This window comes from Pyrus communis, chromosome 13 (genome assembly GCF_963583255.1).
Source record: "Pyrus communis chromosome 13, drPyrComm1.1, whole genome shotgun sequence".
Lineage (NCBI taxonomy): Eukaryota > Viridiplantae > Streptophyta > Magnoliopsida > Rosales > Rosaceae > Pyrus > Pyrus communis.
In genome coordinates, this window is record NC_084815.1 from 24835354 (window position 1) to 24851857 (window position 16504).

General features: G+C 39.1%; 3 protein-coding genes across 3 annotated transcripts; 1 reads left to right on the forward strand and 2 right to left on the reverse strand.

Annotated features, from left to right (window-relative positions):
* Positions 1-592: 592 nt before the first annotated feature.
* On the reverse strand, positions 593-3166 carry LOC137713432 (uncharacterized). The gene is made up of 5 exons (XM_068452723.1): positions 2943-3166; positions 2007-2867; positions 1598-1706; positions 1264-1399; positions 593-932 (listed from the first exon to the last, which is right to left on the reverse strand). Exons 1-5 carry the CDS (start codon positions 3029-3031, stop codon positions 808-810), a joined length of 1320 nt encoding a protein of 439 aa, XP_068308824.1. The 5' UTR covers positions 3032-3166; the 3' UTR covers positions 593-807.
* Positions 3167-8143: 4977 nt separating this feature from the next.
* On the reverse strand, positions 8144-10866 carry LOC137713999 (RAF-like serine/threonine-protein kinase PRAF). Its single transcript, XM_068453360.1, has 2 exons — positions 9646-10866; positions 8144-9262 (listed from the first exon to the last, which is right to left on the reverse strand). The coding sequence occupies exons 1-2, from the start codon at positions 10830-10832 to the stop codon at positions 8278-8280; spliced, it is 2172 nt and encodes a 723-aa protein (XP_068309461.1). The 5' UTR covers positions 10833-10866; the 3' UTR covers positions 8144-8277.
* Positions 10867-13479: 2613 nt separating this feature from the next.
* LOC137713913 (lipid phosphate phosphatase 2-like) lies at positions 13480-15896 on the forward strand. The gene is made up of 8 exons (XM_068453268.1): positions 13480-13603; positions 14053-14416; positions 14504-14591; positions 14701-14810; positions 14907-15000; positions 15102-15290; positions 15405-15464; positions 15570-15896. The coding sequence occupies exons 2-8, from the start codon at positions 14201-14203 to the stop codon at positions 15701-15703; spliced, it is 891 nt and encodes a 296-aa protein (XP_068309369.1). The 5' UTR covers positions 13480-13603; positions 14053-14200; the 3' UTR covers positions 15704-15896.
* The last annotated feature ends 608 nt before the right edge of the window (positions 15897-16504 follow it).

The window sequence follows — 16504 nt, forward strand, 5'->3', positions numbered from 1 at the left end:
CTAACTACGTCTTGAAAAGCATTTGTTGGTTGTGCCAGCTTCTTCAATAGAGAGAGAAATTTGAGATGTAAAAATCTCATTTAAAAGTTAATATTTTTCCAGATCTTTTGCGAATGTGGAAAAATTTATATTCCAAAAAAAACTGTAAAATGCCAATTTCAAGACATTCTGTGCCTGTTACGACCCATCTCTAATTTTAGGATATTTTAATTACAAAAGTGAGAAATGATCAAAATGCTCCTAATTGGGTGGGCGTTGACTTTCTTTTGCATGTTCTTGCAGTAGTTGCCGATTCCCTCTCTTTTTTCTACAGATGCGATATTAGGGAAGAGAGAAATCAAACTCAAGACCTAAGTGCAAGGGTGAATGCTCGTAATGAGCTCAGATATAAATTCTTGTAGTTCCCGCTCTTGAAATATAGGGAAAAAAATAAGGGTTTATTAAAATGAAAAATGATTACAAATACAAAATTTGCTTTATTAAAATTATGGAGAGAGAAGGCACTCCACGGGATTACTCTTTTTCTAATCAGACATGAAAATGGAGTGCCTAACAATGTAAGGAACAACTTGGCAAATCAATTTGGTAAAGCAAACGCTAGGAACTTAGCCTACTTACTGCATTCGTCGACAATTTAACGGCCTCGAGTTCTATATACTGAAACAATCAAAGCTTCCGCGTATAACAAACTAACTCATTTTTCGTTAACTGTACTGAAACAATCAAAGCTTCCGCGTATAACAAACTAACTCATTTTTCGTCGACTGTAATAATTTGAAACGGAGGAACCAGCTTGCAAGTTCTTACCTACTTCTCCTTTGTTGTTGACAAGTTGACTAGAGAAAGAACATGCTGTACAATCTCTACAGATGCATTCGAGTTTGCAGCTTTCAGAGCCCTCTTAGACAACTCTGCCATTTTACTCTCATCCCCTGTAAAAAAGAAATAATGGTAAATACGGATATCTTTCATTACAATCGGTGAAATACATACACAGTTCAAATAACTTCATCTCCCATTACAAAAGAAATACCCAAACCGGAGGTGCGTAACAAGATTTTATATACTATGAAACATCCCACAAGGCCATTACCATTTTACTGTAAGTAAGTGTTTCAAAAACATGTCCACATGTGAGGGATCCTAATTATTTCCACGGACTCTAAGTTGTCGTTGCTATCAGCACAACCAATGAAAACGATACTTATTCCCTGATTCCCACACCAAAACAAACTATTACACTAGGTGAGAAAATAAACATACCTAATATCTCCTCAATTGTACTTCCAAGAGTCGTTGAATCAAGTTCATCTTCTGTTATAACCCTTGTACCAGCTAAGTCAGCCATTAAAGAAGCATTTTTGAATTGATGACCTTCTGCAACATTCGGTGATGGTATCTACAAATCCAAAAAGCGATTATCAAATTTTCCCCTTGAGCAATACAATTGACGTAATTATGGATATTAAGAACATGATCAAAACTGATAAGAAGGAAAAATCAATGTGATAATTTGATCTTATATTATGAAGGTCAGACAATCCAGCAACAAGGGACATCAGACGCCAATGTTTTATTAGAGAACTTAAAAAAGTACCAGAATGGAAGGCTTCCCAGTTACCAAAATCTCATAGCAAGTCATTGCACCAGCTCTAGAAACAATAAGGTCTGCCGCTGCATATGCCAATTCCATCGAATGCAGGAACCTTCATTATTCAGAGATACATCAGATTCAAGTTTTCAACAAAAATACGGAGACATACATCACGACCAAAGGTGGAAGATAAACTAAGTCCACTACCACTCTCGAAGTTCAACCCTCTCGGGATGAAGAGAAAGTAATTAGCAGGATTCTTAAATATGAATGTCACATAAAGTAAGCAATCTTAGCAATAACATTATCTTAGTTCGTTACGAAACCCTGGTAGGAAATTCTTTCCCAATCTTTTGAAATACAGAATCTGCCATTACAAGTTTCAACTTTTAAGCAGAGCAGAAGCACTTACGGAGTCAAAAGCAAACGGCGATGATTCTTCACAAGGCTCTCCATCTCATTGTAAGCCTCCACTCCTGTTTGCCATACGATAAACAAGTCCTCATTCTCCAGCAGCATCTGATAATACAAATTCAGCAGAGCAATGTTAATAGCATTTGCCCCCAAAGACCCGCCAAGAACCAAAAGAACCCTAGCCTTCTCCAACTCCTCAACTCCGCCGGCCTTGGGGAAAAACCGCCCCCTGGCCGCGGCTTTAGGCACTTGCTTCTTCAAAGACAGCCTCACCGGATTCCCACAAACCACACACTTAGTCCTACCAGTCGGGAAGCTATCAATGGTGCAATTGAAAACTACAAACACAATATCTGCAAAAAATGAGAGAACCCAATTGGCGATTCCCGGAACGCGGTTCTGTTCTTGGATCACAAGCTTGGCGCCAATCAGCTTCGCCGCCAAGCCTGTAGAGAAGGAGACGTACCCGCCGGTGCTGATGACGATATGGGGGTCGAATTCGCGCAACTTTGAGTAGCTGTGGACGACGGACCTGATCAAATTGTAGGGGAGGAGGAGGTTCTGGGGGGAGAATATTGGGCGGTGCAATATGGCGGTAGGCACGGTGTCGAAGTCGTAGCAGGCGGAGGGTACTGCGGTGCTTTCCATGCTGTTGGGTGCGCCTAAAAATAGGATTTTGGTGGAGGGATTTGTGAGTTGGAGCTCATCGGCTATGGCGACGGCCGGGTATATGTGGCCCGCGGTGCCGCCTGCGGCGAAGACCACGCGGAGGTTGTCGACGGCGGCCTTTTGGGTTGCGAGACCCTGGTCCTTTGATTGCTTTACGGTGAGGCAAGAGGTGATCTTCAGCTTCAAGGTCCTGCAATGGAAAAACAGAGTTGTTAGTTAGTGTAAGAGAGAGAGAGAGAGAGAGAGAGAAAGAGAGTTTAGCAACCTGGGTTTTGTTAAGGAAGTGGTGGGGAGTGGGAAAGTTGGGAGCTTGGGAAGGAGAGAGAGGTGGCGGAAGGCGGTGGCGGCGGCCATTAAAGGTGAGGTCTTTGGAGGTTTGGGGAACGCATTGGTGAAGGAGGAGTTGCAGAGAGGTTCCGAGTTGTGTGGGTATTTGGTCCTCTGGGATCGCAGTGTTCAAAGCAAATGTGGGGGGCGACCGTTTGACGTTAGAGCAGCTCATCATGAGCTCGAGTATTCAAAGCAAATGTCGGTGGCTGCACCGACCTTTATTTGTCTTTAAGCTTTTGAACAGACACCCACCATTCTCTCCAGAAAATTTGTAGAAAAATTTCCCTTTCTCGTAAAAGTATTGAGATTTTTTTTTTTTTGTAAAGAAGAGACGTAACCTGAATCGGACTCAATATTATAAATTTAGATTTACTATACTTTTCTTAGGCCATCTCCAACCGAAAAATTCAAAGGATCAGAGAGTTGAAAATAGTCCGAAAATCGTCTCCAACCAAGAGCTAGGCTAAAGGGTTTGTTGGCTCCATAGAATCTGTAAGAGCCAAAGGGCCAACCTGCTGGCCCAATCCAGCCAGCCAGCCAGCTAGCCCCGGGTTGGGCCAGAAATTCTAGCATTTCTGTCAGATATAACCGACAGGAACGTATTATATAAATGTATTCCCGTCGGTTATATCCGATAGGAATTCTAGACCAAATTTCAAATGCAACAGCTAGTTGACGTCAACTAAGTCGTTTTTTTTTTTTTTATATTTTTTATTTTACACAACTTTTTTCTATAACTTCTATTTTTTTTTTTCTATAACTTCCTATAACTTATATTTTACAAAATTTGTTTTATATTTTTTCTAAATTATATTTTTTTCCTACAACTTCTATTTTACAAAATTTGTTTCATATATTTTTTAAATTCTATTTTTTTCCTATAACTTCCTAAGTCATTATACAACATTAAATTAAATTAAGTAACATGAAACAACATTAAACAATATGAAACAACATTAAATAACATTAACCAACATAAAAATTATACAACACAAAACTTAAACGCCTACTCCATGCTATTTTTGGCCCAAAGATGTGCAACAAGATCCTGTTGTAGGTACTTGTTTGTGACACGGGAACGTATCATTCTATAGCCCATGTACTCATTTATAGAGATGCTACCAGTTCTTGAATTGAAAGGCAAATTAGGCTCATCATATATTTTTGCACGAGCCCTTCTTGACCTATTTGGATCTTCTTGGTCATCATCAGACTCTCCATCAATATATCCATCTCGCTCATCCTCCACTATCATATTGTGTAATATGATGCAAAACATCATGATGGAGTCCAAATTTTCTCGACTCCACCCTCTTGCCGGTTCGCTGATGATCTTTCACCGTGCTTGTAGAATACCAAAAGCTCTCTCAACATCTTTCCGGTATGCCTCTTGGTGTAAGGTAAACAACTTTTCCGCGTCATTCCTAGGGTTTGGAATTGCTTGGACAAGTGTCACCCACTTTGGGTAGATGCCATCTGCCAAGTAATACCCTATATTGTATTAACAGTTGTTGATGTAGTAGTCAAGTTGATGTGTTTTACCTTTCGTCAGGCGATTGAAGAGGGGTGAACACCCAACAACTGTAATGTCATTTTGGGAACTAGGGACTCCAAAGAAAGCATGTCAAATCCATGTGTCATATGAGGTAATCGCCTCTAACACAACAATTGACTTTCTCGACCTTTCGCAAAAGCCTCATTGCCATCCGGTGGGACAGGTCTTCCAATCCCAATGTATGCAATCTAATGACCCTATCATGCCCGAAAACCCAAGGTATTCAACTTTGCGAAGGAGGCGATTTAGATCTTCTTGATTTGGCTCGCGGAGGTACTCGTCTTTGTAAATATGAACAATTGTGTCACATAATTGTTCAAGAGTATCAAGGCATGCAGCCTTAGACATACCATGGGTTTCATCCATCAAATCAGCTGGGGAGCCATAGGCCATTATTCGGAGTGCAACAGTAACCTTCTAATGAGGTGAGAAACCAGGGCAGCCTGCTTTGTCTCGTTTCTATCGAAAGTATGGATTGACCTGCTGGATATCACGAAGTAAACGCTCAAAGACATGACGCCTCATCCAGAAGCGATGTTTGAAATCATCTTATGTGTACACTGAGTTGGGGTTGAAGTAGTTGTTCATCAGCTTGACATGCGTCATTGCTCTGTTTCGTGGTTTGTAAGAGCGAACAGCAACAGAGCCACCTTATTGAAGTTGTTCCTCAGTTGGCTGACACACCATGACCGCAGCCATGGTTGCTGCTCTGTTTTGTTTGTTGCGCCTTACTTGAACTTCTTCATCAGACTCATCTTCTCGTCTCATTTGCGCCCATTATTCTTCCAATTTGGAATTGGATGAGGACCCTCAGTTGGAAATCTGAAGAGGATACAAAGTTGGAATTCATAGCAAACTTGAATTGAAATAAATTGAATTCAAAGTTGTGTGAATTATAGCCCAATATCCACCCTATTTATAGCAAAAAAAAAAAAAAAAAAAAATCAAATCCAACGGCTAGCTGACGTCACTTAGCCATTCGATTTGAATTTAAGTTGTTGTTTTTAAATAATAAATTATGTTTGGCCCTATAACCCTCGTTTGGAGATTGTTTTTTGTGACAGGGTTAAAACGAGCCCTATGACCCTTTGGCCCTAGATTGGAGATGGAGGCAAATATGACCCTGTACTATTCATTAAAATATTAATTTCTTGGAGGACCAGATGGCTAAAACGAGCCATTTGGCCAGCCTTCAGTTGGAGATAGCCTTATGTTTCATTATAATACCAAGTGCTAGTTGTGATGTTCTAAAGTACATGTAAGTTTTATTGAATTGGAACCATATAGAATAAAAGCCCATGTTCATTACATGACTCACGTGACCATCCACAAAACGTGCAAAATGAAAAAAAAAAAAAAAAAAAAAAAAATGGGTGTTATGCTCATCCCAATATCTTATTTTTCCACTCACTTTATATTTGCAGCCATCATAAAAAGTTGAAATAAAACATACCTCTTTTCTCACCCACCATTGTTTCCAAAATAACCCTACATATTTCTTCTTCAAATTTTCCTTGCATCGAAAAATTATTATAATTAAAAAAAATAAAAAGAAAAAGAAAATCATCATTGCCAAGAACTCCAAATACCACCAGCAGGCATCAGCGCCCTCCCCAAAAAAAAATCCCAGAATTGTAACTACCAACACCCCAAATCCTCAGCCACGGCACCAAGCAGAAAATCTTTCCAGCCCAAGATCCACACAAGAGGTATCTACAATACACAAATTAAGCAATTGGCAACTCTTGCCCCTAAGATGTTTCTGCATTCTCAAAACATCTAGATAGATGAATAACGACACGAAGTTCTAAGTCCATCACTGCCTCCTGATCAAGTTTAAATCTTGGCATCCAATTAAGCCAGCTTAATCGCCATCACATTGAATAACAAAGTACACAATCACTCCCTCTCCTACTCCAGCTTGCGATTTAGGTTTTGTCAACATATTTAATAATTATGTGATAAGACATGATTAGTTGGTCTTTAGATCTTTTAAGGTCATTTTATATTAGGATAAATTTGTCAATAAAATTATCATTTAAAAGTGGGTGGAGAAATAAAACACTGCGGTGAACTTAACAGCCTTAAAAAAAAAAAAAAAAAAGTGGATTGAGGTCGTCACCTTTCCGCAATATTAAATAGTGACCTTACATAATGTCATGATCGTGGCTCTAGCTAATGATTTTCCTTTGGTGCTTCACAGCACTGATAAGTGCAAAGACTTGTAGAACAATAAAATTGTGTTTGTGCTTGAAGCGGTAGTTTGTGCGCTTTGAGTGCAGGGGTTTGCACTCCCCTGCACTTGAAGCCGTAATGTACTAGTTCGGAGGAAACAACCAAAAGTTTAGCAATTTTGAATACTTTACACTATTAAAATAGTAAACCTTACATTATTGAAAGAGTATCCGAGATGACAAGGGATTTTTTTATATTTACATAGTACCTGAATGTTATGAAATTTTAGTCAAAATGGTCTCTAAGATTGTCTTAACTTCTCACTTTGCTCCCTGAGATGTAAAATAGATAGAAGTGGTCCCTGAGTTTGTCTACTGTCAATTATTTTGATCATTCCGTGAAAAAAAAAAATCTATTTTAAATAAGGATCAAAATGACAAAAATTCCTCAATTTAATAAACAATGCACCAAAATGATTTGACAAAATTTTGAGGGTATTTTTTGTCATTTTGTCCTTATTTAACGAAGATTTTTCATAGAATGATCAAAATGATTGACGATCGATAAAGTCAGAGACCAATTCTATCGATTTCAAATCTCAATAACTAAAATGATGATTTATACTAATATTAAAGATCGTTTTGACAAAAAATCCTTACAAAATCAAAGTAAAACCTAGTCATTTCAGATACTTTACACTACTGAAATAGTACTTTAACTTCAGTTAGATTAGTACTAAACTATATGGACATTGTCTGAGCTAGCACTGCATCTGACTTTTCAGAAAATATAGTAGAAAAGGTCAAGAATCTGAATCTTATTGCAGTTAATAGATGCCCCTATATAATACTTCAAGTTTTATGTTCTTTATATAATATACCAACGCCACCAACTTGCATGCGTCAGTCCTGTACATGTATGCATGCGCGGCGCCCATGCCGGGGACCATGTGACTTTATATATATCTACATGTTCTGCATACATTAATAGCTGTCTATTTAGTTGAATTAAAATGAAGCCCCAAAGTGATCATCTTCTTTGCCAATTGTCTGGAGAGGAACTTAAATACATTTTAAGCGGTTCATATTAACGAAACACAATGACATGATATTGTATTATTGATGTGCGGCGCTGCATTAGCATTTGAGGGGTGTATGTAAGTCCTTCAATTGCCATGCTAGCCCGACTGTTTTGTGCTAATGATACAATGCTATGATGTATTCTTGACCTGAGACGTCACAGTCGTGTTCGAGGTGTGTATGTAAGTCCGTCCCATTTGAGGAGAGAAGCCCCGTTTACAAGTAGTCACGGACATGAATTCATACAACATAGGGCAGCAGTTATAATATATAAACCATAAAACTAAGACAGAAGAAGAAAATATATTCCCTTTATTATATCATATTCTATGCATATGAGCAAGAAAATATATTCCCTTTATTATATCATATTCTATGCATATGAGCAAAGTCTATGATAATATAGCCAGCAATTAAAGGAAAGAAGAGCAACTCAAATATGAAATTAAGGTAATTCATGCCTAATGACTTATGGTTGTGTGGTTCTGATCTGCTGAGTATGCCGGTAGCTGCTGTTTCGAATCTTCTGACAGTGCCACTGCTGCGGCCGCTGCTGCAGGAGTCATAGACTGGTATTGAGGAGGCAATGGGGCGGCCTGATGCTGTGTGTAGAACACTTGTTCATGTTGAGGATTGGCGTATTCGTAAGCGTAGTTAGTGGTTGCAGACGGAGGCATGGCAACGGACTGAGAAGGACGGTGATGCATTTGAGAGAACCCCAGGTATTGCTGCTGGTATTGGTTAGAAGGAACTTGGACTAATGTTGGAGTTTGTGGCACAGCCGTTTTGTAAACACTTGCAGACACTTCAGGCGAAGCTGCCTTTGTGGGATAAACAGGTGGGATATTACTGTCCTTGTAAACGGCAGAGCCAGGATTGGGGGATGTTAAGCGGCTTGAGGCAACCACAGTTGTGTCAGACATGTTAGGTTGCAAAGGGATGTTGTACGATTGTTGTGACTGCGCAACAGGCATCAAATAGACTGGATACTGCTGGTGATCGATTTGGTGATGAGGTTGTTGCTGTGACGGGGGTGCATACATTGTGTAGTAAGATTGCATTGGCACTTGGCCTCCGGCAGGATGGTGCATGTAATGTGTGCTGGCATGGACATATTGTTGTTGTTGTTGCTGCTGCTGCTGTTGTAGTTGTTGCTGCTGCTGCTGTTGTAGCTGTTGTTGCTGCTGCTGTTGTACTTGTTGCTGCTGCTGCTGCTGTAGTTGTTGTTGTTGTTGTTGCTGCTGCTGCTGATGATCTGATTGTTGAGGAATAGCGTACCCGGAATCCTGAACTTGCTGAACTTGGTTTTGAGATCCCATATCGGAAGCATCACTGGATGTATTCGGGCTAGCAGGACCTCTGATGTTGTCCCTGTTTGCAGCTTGAATCTGCTCTTGATAGTACATTGGTTTGGAGACAGAGTTTGCGGATGCAATGCTACTATCACTGGACAATGTGGACAAACAGTATAACCCAATTTACACAAACTATTATCTCCAAACTCTAGAAGCAAAAATTAGAAAACTGCAAGCCGCTTGTAGCTCAGTTATCCCGATTTCCCCAAGTTCCCTAGTTCGATTTCCCTCTTCCCAATCGAGCTCTAAACCTAAATATAGAGAGGCACATCTCTTCATAGTTCATACTCATGGCAATTACTTTGAAATCGAAACTATCATCAATTTTTTTGATAAACGATATTCTAAACTATTCTAATATACACGAAGAATTCAAAGGCAGCTGAAAAGCGCGGGCACACAGGCCTAACCCACATTTGCAAAATTATCATCTTTACGGAAAGCAAATATTTGACACACAGAGAGAGCACATACCTTGCAACTGAATCCGGTGAAGGCAAACTATAACCTCCTCCGCCGCCGCCAGCCTTATTAACTTGTAGAGGCTGCACCGGCAATGGCAGAGGAGGCTTACGAAATCCGACCGGTATACTCTGATCTGGTGATCTCTCATCATCTACCCTGTTCATATTTTCTCCAGGAACGCCAGAAACATTCATCATCTGAGCACCAGGTGGCGGCAAAGCACCCGAATTCGACGCCATTGGCGGCGGAGCAGCAACAACAGCAGCATAACTAGTACTCATCTGAGCAAACTGCTCCTCGATCCCAACAGTCCTCTGACCACCCTGCATCAACCTAGCACCAGTTTCGTCCGTTCGAACCCGAATCGGAGGCAAATTCGACAAGCAAGTCGACGAAGAAGACAACCCGAAAGAGGAAGTACTGTCCTCGGCAAAGGTGGACTCTTGATTGATCGAATGAACATCATGTCCGACCACATTATTAACATTTTTCATCAAACCATTGTTGTTGTCCTGTTTGTTGTTGCCTCCGAAGAAGTCGCCTTGCGCCTCCAAATCATTGCAAGAATTCTCACTCCCCGCCAGCAAGTAATCCATAGTGGCGGAATCCGACAGGTTCCTCGGAAAACCCGACCCGTTCAGCGCGTCGACGAACCAAGACTCGGACTTTGCGTCGTCGAGCAGAGCACCCATCGTGGCGGCGGTTTCCGGCTTCGCGAAGAAGAGAAACAATCGGAGGCGGGAAGGCTTGAGGGGGGAGGCGGAGGAGGTCCGGTCGTATTCTTCGAACATGTTGTCGAGATCTTCGTCGGTGGTAACGGAGATGAGGGAGTCGAGATCTTCGGTGGGGAGCTGGTACTTGAGGGAGAAGGGGCGGCCGTTGAGGAGGGTTCGGGAGAGGCGGGAGCAGAGGTCAGCGAGAGAGGAGTGACGCTCGGCGACGAACATGCGGGTTTCTCCACCGACGTAGCAGAGGGACTTGTCGTGCGGGCGGGGAATGATGTGGCCGCCGTAGCTGCACATGAGACGGAGCTTGGCGCCGGGGACTTGAGGGAGGGGGTCGTCCCAGGTGTCAGCATTGCGGGAGCGTGGGGAGGAGTCGATGGAGTCGGGGTAGTTGAGTTGCATGCTGGTGGCTGCCGGAATTGCGGTGGTGGTGATTGTGGTGGGAAGAGGCGGGAGTGGCGGTGGATCCATTTGGTGGTGGCTGTGGGAAATGAAAGGTGGTGAGTCTTCGCGCTTCTCGAGGTATGTTATGTATTTGTCTATTTCACCTTTGAGTTTCTTTAGGAGAGGATATTATACTCTGACATAAGAGGAGGGAGACATGATCACGAACACATTATTTTGATAAATTAGCATGAATGATTAATTTGTGAGAGGAAGATTTGAACTCGAATGCAACATATATACACATTATTCTTAATCTCTAAACAAATTAAAAAGAAAATGACTCTAATTTATCGAAAGAGAAATTTAAATTTTGACAAGTACACTATTATAATAAACTGATCTAAACTACTAACGTACAATTTTTTTTTTTTAAATGTAAAATGACGAAGACGCTATTCTTTCAAATTGATCTAACTCACCTCGCTTAATGACCTTTGAGTGTTAATTCAATGAATTGCTTGCACTTTCAAGTTTGATTAATATGCGTCGAACAATGAACAGATGACAGGTCACCTCCCTTGGGCTGATTTGTCCACTATGTTTTGCTTCTAACGAAAGAGATCTCAAAGACAAAAGAAGAGCCTTTAATTATTTATCAACAATGGGATCAAACTAAGCAGATGGGTTTTATCTCTGCAATACAAGTAATTAGTAAATTTAGTAGATAACAAATCAAAAGTTAATCAAAGTTTAAGTAAGCAAATGAAGGTCTAGTTTGGTCAAACTCAAATTAAATCAGGTCAAATCTGAAGAAAAAACAAGAAAATGATATATATTTGCTGCTAGCAAGTGCCCATTTACCGTAGAAGTAGAAATGTGTTAAACATTTGCATGACGACATGAATTCAAATCCTGTTGCTAGTTAATTTAACATCTAATTGATAAAATCTATAGTTTGACAATATATATATATATATATATATATATATATATATATATATATATATATATATATATATATATATATATATATATATATATATATATATATATTTGCTGCTATGCGAGCGTGGAGAGAGTTGAAATTTCAACGTGTAGCCCATGCACTGCAGCACATGAACTTTACAGAGAAACGGACCAAGCACATGCACATTCATCGGAACTTGTGCATGATTTATTCTAAGTTGGATTTTAGACACACGGTTTGGCAACAAAGTATCGGAATACAAGTAATTTGGATCGTGGCATTTGATGTATCGAATTGTATTTTTGTCAAATCGCTCGCATATGAGAATATGGATTTATAATTGGACTTAATGAAAGCAAAACCCCTTTCTTTCGCTTTAAAATGATTTGCCCCTTTTGCTTCTCCTTCAGATACGAGAAGGCTGTATCGTAATATTAGAACACGAGAGAGCAAATATAGGAGAACAATGTGGTGTGGACTGCGGACAATATTAAATCTCAATGTATGAATATATATGTACGTATCATATGAGAGAAGTTTATAGCAAAGATGATACAATGATGGTGTATCAAATCGATAACGCATTATTTGTGAATGTTAATTTTCTTACATAACGTCATGTAAAAGAAATAAAGACAAAATCAAAGAAAAGATCGACATCTCTTAACATGATTAACTCAAGATATCAATTACATGACATTATCGTTGCATGAAATTTTTTTCGCTTGTTACACACTTGATTCACTTTGACTAGTACTAGTAGCCCTTTTCTTTAGATTGTAATATTTCTCTTTTGCATGCTATTGTGAAGAAATTGTTTGCAGTGGTGTGTCCATTGTCCAATGTCTTTATTAAGCATCCATGTGTTGGATTACAGAAATCAGAGGCCTTTCCAGCGTGCAATTACCGTCAAAACTTCTATATTATAATGTTTTAAGCAAATCTAGTACAAGGATGTGAGCTGAGTTTTCCTAAATATACAATATATCTTATTTTGGTCGACATTTTCATGGTACTTGAAATAATTGATTATACAAGCTGGACATGAGTTGTGTAGCAAAGCAGGTGAGAACTATATAGGACTTGATAAACTCGCTGGTTTTGGAATTTGATTAATCTCAAACATTTCCCAAGGAAAAAATTAATAAAATTATATTCATTTAAAAGAAATTCTCTATGTCCAACCTATATATACAAGGAATTTTGCTAGTGAGATGTACTGTTGGACAAATCAATATATATGAACAATCATGTGGTAATATCCAACAAAAAAATCACCTTGTAATAAAAGTCACAAAATTCGAATCTCAAATGTGACTTAGGAGAGTTGATCAGGATTGTGTATCTCATTTTGCATTTAAGTTCGAATTAGTGTCCCATGATTTAAAATACCAGTATTTAATATCATCTGCTATAATTTTTATTTGTAAACAAAATTTCTTCAACGATACATTTGTCACATTTTCTTAACGCATTTTTAAAGAATAATTTGTAGATTATTCAACAACAGTAAAAAGGAAAATAAAATTTATAGCAAATGAAATAAAATGGAGAAGGATGAGGACTGAAGTTATCATTCCAACAAAGTATTAGGATGCCTAATTTACTTTCTATATTTGCCAGAGTACAACATAGTTAGTTATGTTCCCCATCTATTTCTGTATGATGTTTGTGCGTGTGTGCATGTTTTACCTCACAATTGGGCTAACTTAACTTACCTTTAGGATTCTGTGTTGGACCATTAATCCTAGGTTAACCTATACCTTTTTAGTTTCGAAGTTTCTAAGGCACACACACCACGGGGCCCCTCTCTCGCCCTTTCTTTCTGTTTGAATCGCGCCATTGACGAGGGAGCCCGAGGCTTGGGGAGCTTTTCTTCTTATCAACGGTAATCTGTCTCTATCTCTCTATGTCCAATGTATATAGGACAATGTTTATTACGAAAATATGATACGTCTTATGAAAACTAGGGTTCATGCATGTCTTCAAGAATTGGGTTGTTTAATTTTCTAATATATATATGTGTGTGTGTGTGTGCGCGCGCACAAACTAGGGTTTGTGAAAAAGAAGGCTTCATGTTCTTTGATTAATAAGAATTTTAACTGGCAGTTTGAATTGTAATCAGATAATTTCCATGAAACCCTAGATTGAGCATCAAATTTCTGCCAAAAATGGATTGGCATTTCATATGTCATTGGTGGTTGTCACGCTAACAAGCTCGAAAATCATTGCTTGTTAGCATTCTTAGTGCTCGTTTGGTGCCAAGGATTGATTGGATTCGACAACTTACTAGATTCTAGATTTCATCTGATTCTTCATCAAATGTGTCATTTTCAGGGTACGTATCTTTGGGAGAAAGAAAATGGTGAAGCTAATGACATTTGATTCTTCAATTGTACCTGATCTTCAATTCAAATTGGTGTAACTATACACTCCTTTCTGAAAGACCATTTCGAATTGGTTTCACACTCCAGTTGGAAAGAAGATGCCCGAGATGCAGATAATTTCTCATACATTAAGATCTCATGGAGTCAAAGTGGCTAAAGTGCACAAGTATGACTGGTTAATTCTTGTACTTCTCGCGGCGGTTGATCTGTCTTTGAATTTTATAGAGCCTTTTCATCGTTTCGTTGGCGAAGAAATGATGACTGATCTCAAATACCCTTTTCAGAAAGACACCATTCCTTTCTGGGCTGTTCCAGTAAGTATCAGTTTCTCACCATCTAATATCTTTCTACCTTACAGAGAATACTGAATATTTTACTATATCTTCACTTTCTGCGTCTAGATTTATGCGGTACTCTTGCCTCTCGCCATCTTTCTCGTGTACTACATTTGCAGAAAGGATGTTTATGATTTGCACCATGCCATATTGGGTACTGCCTGTGTCCTTCTAGGCTTCCTGTATACTATATTTTTCTTTGGAAATGATTTCCACACACCCCTTTTCTTTCTGTTGGTTGATTATTACTTTCCAACTTATAGGTCTTTTCTATTCTGTTCTCATAACTCTTGTAATAACGGATGCAATCAAGGATGCTGTCGGCCGCCCGCGTCCAAACTTCTTCTGGCGGTGCTTCCCTAATGGAATAGGTGTAGGTGACAATTTTCTTTTTCTTTCGCTAACGATGGTTGTAAGCGTAAGGGCTTGTCCCTGCATTATGCTGAACTGCTTGTCAATCACGTCACAGGTATATGATCCAAAGACTAACAATGCTATCTGCACTGGAGAGAAAAAGATTATAAAGGAAGGACATAAAAGCTTTCCTAGCGGGCATACTTCAGGTATCATATCATCAATCTCTCTTTCTGTGCGTTGTGCATTTTTAAGGCTATGCTGTTGGAAAAGACAGTGCCTAATTCGTTTGCAATTGTCAATTGTGCAGTTTCATTTGCAGGTCTTGGTTTTCTTGCATGGTATTTATCGGGGAAGATCAAAGTGTTTGACCGTAGAGGCCATTCCGCAAAGCTCTGCATTGTATTTCTTCCGTTACTCTGTGCTTCTCTCGTGGGAATCTCTCGTGTGGATGACTACTGGCATCATTGGCAGGACGTCTTTGCTGGAGGTCTTATAGGTTTGCTACTAAATGCAATGATACAATTTTCAGTTCCTTCCACTATAAAACATAATGTAGAAAGTTAAGAGATGATAATCCATCTTTTGGGACGTTCGATTTGTTTGAGCGCAGGAATTGTCATAGCTTCGATTTGTTACTTGCAATCCTTCCCTCTCCCAAACCAGCGGGATGGTGTGTCTGCTATCTTCTGTTAATATGTTCATGTTTCATCAACTGGTAGAATGCTGACCTAATTTTCATGTCTACATATTTAGTCTTTTATTTTTTAATTTGCAGGGTGGGCACCTCATGCGTATTTCCTCATGCTGGATGCGGATAGGAATGTTGGCGAGTCCTTATCTCCAGCCACGAGGGTTAACTCTCTTCGTATGCGAAGAACAGATATTGAGAGTCCAGGCTCAAGTCCATAAGATTCAAGTTCGCCAGTCCATCAGTTACTGGAAGAAGGATAAGATACTAAGTTGAGTTTGTATGTCAAAAGAAATTGTATAGAAGGTATATATTATACATTTTGTATACGTGACGCAGTACTTCATTCGATGACTCCATATCGTATGTGTAAGCCCCTAAGTTCCTAACATCATCATTATTCAATGAAATGCCTTGCTTTCCAAGTTTCATCAAAAGTCGAGAATCTGAACTTTCTAAGGAGTTGTTTGTGAATTGATTTGTAAGAAGCACTTATATGATAAGCATTTTTATTAGATACACATTGAAATTTTTATCAAACATCTAGTTGCTTCTTGAAAAGCCAATTGAAAGAGCTTTTTGAATAAACACTTAGCAAGTGCTTCTCTAAAAAAACATTTATATGATTCAGAAAAATATTGAGTTTTTATGTTAAACATAGTAAGAAACACTTTTACTGGAGAGAGAAAACATGTTGAACCTTTTCAAAAGCAATCACAAACATCCTCTAAGACTTGGTGCTTTTGTTCTAAATATTGCAATGTGTTTTTCTTTTCATATAAATCTGTGTCCTTATTTCTTTTGGTGAATAAATATGTTGGTATTTATTTTGACATGTGAAGTTCTTGACTATGAGCCTATGAGAAATAAATTAAAAGGAAAAAAAAATCTTAGAGTCAAAGAAAACAAATAAAAAAAAGTGATATTAAATGGAACAGTTGGATGTTAATTGGTGATTGCTGGCAACACCAAAGTCTAGCTCCATTTGCACAATTTCAGTTGCTACACTGCGTGCTCTCATA

Bases quoted from the DNA above. Each gene is read 5' to 3' on its own strand.
- LOC137713432 (XM_068452723.1), bottom strand. From the start codon at position 3,031: ATGGCCGCCGCCACCGCCTTCCGCCACCTCTCTCTCCTTCCCAAGCTC. The intron at 2,868-2,942 runs GTTGCTAAACTC...TTTCCATTGCAG, and splicing joins ACTTCCTTAACAAAACCCAG to GACCTTGAAGCTGAAGATCA. The intron at 1,400-1,597 runs GTACTTTTTTAA...TTGGATTTGTAG, and splicing joins CTGGGAAGCCTTCCATTCTG to ATACCATCACCGAATGTTGC.
- LOC137713999 (XM_068453360.1), bottom strand. From the start codon at position 10,832: ATGGATCCACCGCCACTCCCGCCTCTTCCCACCACAATCACCACCACC. The intron at 9,263-9,645 runs GTATGTGCTCTC...CACATTGTCCAG, and splicing joins TCACCGGATTCAGTTGCAAG to TGATAGTAGCATTGCATCCG.
- LOC137713913 (XM_068453268.1), top strand. From the start codon at position 14,201: ATGCCCGAGATGCAGATAATTTCTCATACATTAAGATCTCATGGAGTC. The intron at 14,811-14,906 runs GTAGGTGACAAT...ATCACGTCACAG, and splicing joins GCTTCCCTAATGGAATAGGT to GTATATGATCCAAAGACTAA. The intron at 15,465-15,569 runs GTGTGTCTGCTA...TTTAATTTGCAG, and splicing joins TCTCCCAAACCAGCGGGATG to GGTGGGCACCTCATGCGTAT.